The sequence below is a fragment of the Eimeria mitis genome, genomic scaffold (assembly GCF_000499745.2).
Source record: "Eimeria mitis Houghton genomic scaffold, Emh_scaff2096, whole genome shotgun sequence".
NCBI lineage: Eukaryota > Apicomplexa > Conoidasida > Eucoccidiorida > Eimeriidae > Eimeria > Eimeria mitis.
Genome location: NW_024015117.1, coordinates 1 through 8,771, shown reverse-complemented (window position 1 = coordinate 8,771; position 8,771 = coordinate 1). Strand labels below are relative to the sequence as shown.

At 52.2% G+C, this 8,771-nt stretch overlaps 1 protein-coding gene across 1 annotated transcript; it reads right to left on the bottom strand.

Moving 5' to 3' along the window:
* Positions 1-7,289: 7,289 nt before the first annotated feature.
* Positions 7,290-7,772, bottom strand: EMH_0048550 (uncharacterized protein; the record flags this gene model as incomplete). Its single annotated transcript, XM_038022409.1, has 1 exon — positions 7,290-7,772. The coding sequence occupies one exon, from the start codon at positions 7,770-7,772 to the stop codon at positions 7,290-7,292; it is 483 nt and encodes a 160-aa protein (XP_037878263.1).
* Positions 7,773-8,771: the final 999 nt, after the last annotated feature.

Here is an 8,771-nt window from a genome sequence, read left to right as displayed (position 1 = left end):
ACACCTCGCAGCCCATACAAATCTCAACATGGAGGCTTCCCAAGCACACGACCGAAACCTCCCTGGTGGCCGCAGGAGTGCCCTACAGAGCGGCGGCAGGTCCCTGGTAATTTCAGAAGAGGTCTACATGCAACGCACGAGCTGTATGTTCGTTCACAAACTGTTGTGGAGAATGCTGCATTTACTGTCCCACTGGACGAAAGTGTCTGGCCGGCTCGTCATTCGTCCTACCCTAGCCACCTGCAAACGCATGGAATACAAATCTTCGGTTCAGCTTCCACCAGCGACGGACCAACAAAAAGTGTATGTTGTTGCCAATGGCTGCTACATCCCGGAAACAAATGGATGGGCCTTCAGGTACCATCAAAATGCGAATGCACACAATAGGGTTTCTCACCCAGTCTACAGTGTTGAATGCGTGGAAGCCAAATAGAGCTGTTGTGCAGGGTTTCCGAAGCTGCGTGCATGATCTGGGCTTGTGAGGGTGCTCGTTTCGTCGCCGTTCGCAAATACGTTTCTCCGTCAATGCGCTCCTCGAGTGGTTCAGTAAAGCGAGATCCGGCTGTTTAGAACTCGCGAGTGCATCAAGTCATGCATGCACCGCGCATCTCAAAATCAAATTGTAGTTAGCAGGGACGCAAATATGTAGACCGCAAAATCTACACAGCTGCTGCTTCTATAGTTCTCCCTCCTCCTAACGACGCCCTTACACCGGCTCCTCTACAAAACGCAACGTTGGCAAACGTTCGCGGCTGCTGCCTTCCGCCGACGGAGACGTATAATTTCAGACCTGCGTAAACTTTGCCCTGTCTACTCCTGGCACTTGCACACGTCAGCAAGAATGGCTCACCACGCTCGTGCCGCGTCGCTGCATTTCAAGACATTGGCGCGTCCTGAGGATGGAAGCAATATGCGACGGCGTGCTACTGCAGCACGCGTGGAGGAACGGCAGATCATGTGCCGCCGATGAGTTGCAGGACACAGAAACCACCAAGGCTTCGCGCAACCGAGGGTTTCGTTGTCAACCGACCGCCGCACAGTCGCCAATGCGGCTGGTGCCAACACTCCGCCGATAGATATTTACACGGCAAACATCGCCAAGTTAGGTGTTCTTCACTATAAAGGAAGTGCACCTTCAAGGATATATGCAAGCTCTCCGCAGCAGCATAGGTACGACGCCGGTGCGGCTGTCCCCCATATGTAGATACGCCGGCGACGCACTTCCTGGATTCCAGTAGTGCAGCTCAACTAGCTCAACTAGCGTATTTTGGCTGAACCCTAATGTGTGTGTAAACCATTGCGGAAAGGCATACGGCAACCTAGTTGCTATTCGGCTTTCATCTGCGCAGTAATGTGGCTTGGGGAACGGGTAGACAATTTCGCAACAACTCGGAGGCGGATTCCCGCGGAGACAGAACACCTCGCAGCCCGCATTCATCTGCACGCGAAGTTTCACAAGCCCAAGGATCAATGTAAGACGCCTGCTGACTTCGTCCAATGCTTATTCGGGCAGTGCCCGGTGACCACCCAGCACAGCACGTAAGGCGCGAGCGTCATTACGCAAGACACCCGGCAAGCGCTACTTGTACATAAGTGCTCAGGTGCAGGAGACCACGTTCCAGGGGAGTTCTATTGTTTCAGTTCAGCATAAGACTGTGAATATGTGTTACTCCATGTCATGCAGAGGACACATTGCTGCCACACGATTTGGCTTCGAATATCGCAACGAAGCACTTATCAGAGATATGCTCCCCGCTGCGCTACAGATGCGGGTTCTCGGCTACAAATAACAACACAATGTTGTATAAAATACCGCAATAATTTTGTTTCCGTGCACGCTGCCAACCTGGCAGGCCGGCAAAACGCACATGTCACCGGCCCATAATCCTAATCCAAGCCTCACAGTAGCCATTAATGCATCTGTGCATGTTTATTCAGCCTAACAAATTTTTTAGTGGTCGTGTATGCGCACGCGCGTGAAGCCGTCGATAGTGGCAACCACGCTCAGCGCAGACCCTTAACCCTAAACGCATGCCACACCAGCGCTCCTGATTGAAAAATCTTATTGCGGACAGTGCGTTACATCCAAATGAGATACAATTACATATACTCCGCTCGGCGTAGCCGCAGCTATTAAGCAAAGCCCAAAACGAGAAGGCACTCAACGCAAGTGTGGAGAACACCATGCAGCTCAGCTCCAATTGACGCACCTCCTGTAGAGCCGTGTACAGAACGAGCTGTACAGGCTAGCACGGAACCAGCTGTGGTCTGCTCGAACGTATCGATGGATGGTTCATCACGCACAAAGTGATACGGTTTCGAGCTGTACAACGTTTGAATCTGTCTCTGCCGTCCCCATTGCAAAAGGCCTCCTCGATCTCCTGGATGAGTGGCTACAAACCTGAGACGTGGACGCGTCGTCAACGCCCGGGAAGAAAGGCATGATTCATTCCACGCACAAAAAGTAATTGCGGCACTGATTTCAGGAGCAACGCACGAGTCTACTGTGTGTCTTCCTTTGCAGAGCGCCGCACATGATGTTGGCGCGCTCAACAACGAATTTACAGACAGTATCGCAGCCACGGGCAACCGGGTGTGGAGCACAGCAGGCAGATATGCGTTGATTGAGTTGCACCTTCCTACAGCAATGCTAACGGAGCATGTATATGTGCCTTCCTCATGGGATCGGATAAAACACACTTGCTGAACACCGGCGGGGAAGAGCAGCTCGTGCAGATCTGGAGTCACGTATAGAAATATGTGTAACGCTGGGGTGGGCGCCTCTGACCATCAACTCACTTGTGGGCTTTCGACTTGCCGCAGGAGGTTGACCAGTACATTCAGTAGTTGAGCAGATAGCCGACGTTGCTGTTAACTAGAAACGCCTACAACTTATCCATCAGCTGTTTACATTCGAAACGCGATAGCAGGAAAATGACTTTACACATGAACTCCTTCAGCAGCAAGTCACATTGACGGTGACCCCGTCCATACTGACGGCTCACGTTGGTTGCGCGCATCATCCGAAGATTCGCGACCCCCCAATAAAAGAATAAGCATGCCCTTTGCTCAGCAGAAGTCAACATGTTTTGCTCTCGCCGCCTTTGAAATGCAACGCACCCATTGCTCTAAAGGCTACGCATGCAGATGGTAGATGTCAGCTGATGCGTCTTCCCGAGAAAGCTCCAAAGAGCATAAGGGTAGGCAAATATGCCGACCAATTTACGCACAGCGATACGCGAGCCAACCCCGACGTCGAAACGCCCCGTGTCAAAGCTTCGATTTCGTAGGCTTGATGCTCAATCCCCCCTTCCCTACGGGAGGCCCACGTACGCAGACGGGTCCTGAGGTGCAAGCGCCACCAGAGACTGCCTAAATACGTCAACGATCAAACGCCTGCATATGTACTCCACTATGCTTTGTTTCGACGCCGCGACACAGGATATTTGTGTCCAAATACAGCCATACGGAGGGCTTGGGTAGCACTACAGGAAACGGTTGGTGCCCTGGTGCTGCGCCCCGAAGCATCTGTTGAATAGCGTGTACAAAGACGAGAAAGACACACCGAAAGCTGCTATGCAAAGCGCTGGCTGATCCGGCGCACGTTCGGAGACAGTCGCAAACAATCAATATGTGCAGCAGCACCGTAGGTTCACGGGTACTTGAGGAGCTACTGTCAGGTGTCCGTGCGTACGCTGCACCAATGTTGAAGTTGTGCGTGGATGCTGCTCACTGCAAACAAACATTCGAATGATTCTCACACCTTCAGCACAGGGTGTACATTAGGTTCGTGAGGCACCATATCACAGCAGGTACGCCTAGACGGCGCTGGCTTTTCGGCTTCACAGGCCATCCCGCATCATGCCGAAAGCAACTGAACACCTTAACGCCTCTCTCTTGTGTCGTTGCAGGTGTGCACGCCAGCCGGTTAGCTGATGTATTTCTGCTCGCCCTTGCCCACGACGAACTTGCTGTCCAAAAAGATCCTCTGGAATATGCTAAGCTGAGGAAGTCGTGTTCCCTTGCTCGGGCGGCGGCAACTGAGCTGCAGGAGTGTGGGGCAAAGGCTGCAGACACACTTCGTGTTTCAGGTGTACCCAGAGACTGCCACATTCACGCATGACAGACGTGAAGGCTGTAGAGCGCAACTGCATACAAGTCAGCATCCGCCCGATTAGTTCACCCTAATCGGCTATATCATCGGCAATCCGAATGCCATGTACGTAGAGGAGGAGCTACAAACACCGTCTGCACCGCTGCATCGCTTCACTGTGCATTAAACTTATGCATGGCATTTCGCAAATAACAGACGTTACTTCTGAAACGCTGCAGCCTACTTCTGCCGCCGACGAGGATTTCCTGTCTAAACCGAAGTAGAGAAGGATTTCCTGTCTATGCCAAAGTAAAGCAACGTGGCAACTCCACCTCCGAGTTCCCTGCCCGCATGGATGGTGGCCATATGTACTGTAAACTGCATGGATCGCGGAAGGCCGCAGCGGCGCTACTAAGCCTGCTTGCATCTTTAGAAAGAAAAACTGCCGTTGTTGCGGCGTCTCAGAGAAACGCCGTACCGCCTGCTCTGAACGCTTGTTTGCATCAAATCAGACGGTTAAAGCTTATCTCAACGCCACGCGCATGCTAGCGCAGAGACAGGTTGCTCCGCCGTAAACGCGCAGAGCAGAGCTGTTGCGGGGGCACCTCTATGCATTTCAGGCAGCGCCAATAAGTGCTTCGTGTATGGCAGACAATGTTGGAAAAAGCAGGTGCCTTCTGCTCATGCAAAAGTCCGCTTCTAGATCTGAGAGCTTCCCCCTGTCTTCCTTTCGCACATGCACACATCAGAGAAACAGGAGCTTCACGAGCTTGTAAACTAGCTACAACTCGCATATATGCTCCCGCCCCTACGTGCAACCGCTAAACTGTGCCACCACAGCGTGCCTAGAATGTGGCTTATCAAGTATGGTCATCGAGGTAACGGACGTCGAGCTCAGCACAGCTTAACGGAACCAAGAATCCCCCTGTCAACCTCCTACCGCAACAGCAATAGCCCGCCTACGTGCCGCCGTCCGCTTGCAACGCTTTAGCTCTCTGGTTCCCCTAGACGTGACTAGCGCATTCTACGAAGGATGCCTGCCTTTGCCCAACTAGCACTCCACTGTGCTCCGCATACCCAATCTCGGAACCATCATACGGAGGACAGCGCAAATGTTTCATATGTGACTGATGCTAGTAGTGCTTCAATAAGTCCTTCATGTTGCAAGAGTCAGTTTCTGCCTCCGCCGTTCCAAGCGAGCTGGAGCTCGAACGATGTTGCCCGCTGCCCGCCGCCAAACACTTCCTAGGTTGGTGCTGCTGCATCCCAGATTTCGATATGCTGGCGACGCACTTGCTGGTGTCCATTGGTATGCCTGTGGTGGCTCTCCCTAGGCCACAAGCCGCCAGCGAATATTCCGCCGGCAAAATGAATGGGCCCATACGTTTCTTACGCCACTAAGCCCGAACAGGTATCTACCTTGTTCCAACCTCAGCTGCCTTTATTGATCTACACAAGAGCATCTACTCCAAATAATTCTATAGCACTCAAAGATATTGAACCAGATCTACGCAAATCATATGTGCAGAACCATACATGAAACGTAACAATCCTCGCCACACACTTCACGCTCTACGACCACTATCGGTTTTACACAATCGCCGCTCAGCTCCCCCACACCCGGTAGTCACAACGCGACGCTACAGCCGCCACCTCCAGTGTGGCATCAAGCACGCAGCTTTGCTTTACTCTGTGCATCTACTTACATTCCCTGGGGCAGTGCAACTCTTCAAGCTATACAAGCGAGCATGAAACCAGTGTGTCGTATGCGGCACCCCGTTGCCATCACCTATGCGCATGCGATTACTCTCAAGTGCTCATACATACTTGGCCACGCACCAAGGGGCAAAGTGGTCGACCTACACTATGTTCGGACTCGTCCGTACTGTCCTCAATCTGTGTGCAGAATGCCCCTTCCTTCGTCTCGATGCATAAACACTGACCCGTTGTTGATACACCTGAGCAGGCGTGCGTCCAGCACCACCCACAAAACGTCCACTGCTAATTGCGGCTTTAGCATCAACGCATGAATTCACTGTTGTGTGCTTTAAAGTGCTGCGAACCACCGCAAACCAAGGTGGTGCGCTCATCGACAGATGTAGCGACCATGTGAACGCAACACACCACCGTGAAACACTCCAACACCCACTGCCAGGTGAGATGGCTCGCACACTTGAGGCAGCGCTAAATGCGCAAACTAAGATGTGCCTCACTGCAGAACATCCCCCTCCTGCCACAGTTACACGCTCGTATGCTTTGGCTGGTCATGCATGCTGCCAGACACTGTGTTCACAAAGACGTTGCAGGAGTGCAGTGTCCCCCTTCCTGCTGAACATCTGTTCACTGTGCGAAGGCAGATTTTGCTCCGTAGAGCTACATGCGCATCTTTCAGACCCCTAGCAACACGCTGGCTAGCTTTCAGTCAGGCCTAGACGCGACGGACTCCCTGTGTCGTTACGAGCACGACAGTTCCCAGTACAGAAGTATATTTTCCCACCGCAAAGCATGTTGAGCTTCCAAGGAGAGCATCTCCAGCGGTCTGTCCATGGTAGACAACACGAGCAAGTGTGGGCACTGTATAACGCACAACGTGCTCTACAGTAGAAACCAGGACGCGGACGCCTGCCACTACAACTAGGCACCGCCCTCATGAGAATTTGGGACTTCTTGGCAATGCCACCACAACATGAATTTAACACTCCCGCGTCCCCCTGCTGCAATAGGAATATCAGTCGCTCCTTCCCCTTAGCAGTGCATGCCAAAACGGCGTCAAACTCATTGTTTTGGTTGAGGGGTAACCGTCAATCTCCACGCGCAACGGCCATTTCAGAATTAGTTAGGCAGATGATGGGTAGAGACCTGATTCGCGAAAAAGAACTGCTGCAGGTACGACCTTCGAAGGCTCACAAGCTGAGCAAGAAATGCATGCAGCTGTCGTACTCTTCCTCCGCACAGTACGACACTGACCATGCGCCCACGAGAGGCAAGGCATGCCCCTTAACTCGTAATCTACTAATCCCCTTTGAACATTCTCGGGCCTCCGCCCCACCAAAATGAGCCAACTGGAATGTTTCCGCTGCATTATGCGCAAGACACTACACTGTTGTAGTGTGTGGGAATCGCCTAGCAGGACGCGGTCGCCTCAGGTTCCACTCCTGAAAGGATCTCCAGCGGCTCACTGGAGCCTCCCATACTCTTATAGAGCCTTTGTATCCTTTTGTGCAGCCCTACGCACCTGGGTCCCGAGGAAAATAGAACAGATGCCGTAACGTATATCATCAAACGCCCTGCCGATCCGGCCGAAGGTTCGGCGATGCTGCGATAAATGGACGAACGAAAGGGAACGTACGAGCCAGTGTGCTTCTCCTTTCTCGGGATGCCTCTGTGAGCTGATTGCGAGCTTGTCTGGAGCTTTGTCCGAGGTCAGTGCCCTGAAGCACTGGAATGGCAGGCATACCACAGCAGCAGTCAAGGCAAAGAGGGCAACACCCGCTAACGTCGCTTTGACGAGGGTGAACGCCTTTGCCCTTCTGAATTTATCTTTGTTTCTTATAGAAAATTCTTGCTGAGTCCCAGTTGCTTCAAAGTAGGCCGTCAGAACATCCGATTCCGGCAGGAAGTCGCTAGGCGCCGTGTCAAGCGTAGCGTCAACCGAGATGTCTGGAAAGGAACTATACATTTTTGAATTAAGAGAGTAGATGGTAGTGTTAGTCGGAATGTCGTGGGTTTTCCAAATCGAGACTTAGCTACCCCGAAACGAAGTCTCCTGTCGGTGCGAAGTGGCACATGTCAGCGCTGAATGCCTCGAATGCAGCGCTAACATTGAAGCATAATAAATTCCGTTTGATGGCACGTAGTATAAGCTGCGACTTTTTCACGCCGCAGCTTAAAGTGAATGTGTCTTTAGACCGACGATTTGTTCCACGCACCACAGCTTCCAGAAGCGAGAACCCGAGCTGCGCTGGGCTAAGCCGAGCTGCTACTCCGAGATGTGAACACGCTGACTAAAACAGGCGAGTATTCCTCTTTATTGGAGCATAAGTTCAAAATCAGTAACACCGTTGTTAAACTGTTCAAGTTCCAAAACGAAAGAATTTATTATGTGTTTTCGCAGTGTGCGAATTTCCACACGGAACATCGACACTGCCAGCCCTAAGCCGTGGCCCAGGGTTCAGTGGCATGGATTCTCGAAAATCAGTATGAATTGGCTGCGTAGTTAGAAAAGGCTTTTTATCTTATTCAATATTTATTTGTTGTCAGAAGCTGAAGATAAGGGTCAAGGTTATCCTACGGTAACGGAGAGTGACCTTCGTGTCTTGTCTCTAAGGCCTGCTCTCGGGCCTTAATCAAGGACAGAAGCGAGCTGCAATGCAGGTAAAAACATGAAGTAACAGCTCCCCGTCCTCTGGCGTCTTGGGCGTTGAGCTTAGGGCCTGGATGATGCGCGGAGGAGGCAGGCTGAAGTGGGTTTTGCAGCACACCTGTAACGCTTGTTTTGTGGCCTTTATCTGGCCAGAGGCGAGCCGCAATGTAGGCAAAGACTTAAAACAAGAGTTTCCCAAAAGCAGCTGACCCCTTTCCCCGGTACCTACGCATCCTGGGCGTTGGGCTCAGGGCCTGGGTGTTGCGGGGAGGAGGCAGCCAGAAATGGGGTTGCAGCGCACCCCGCTGCGGCTGG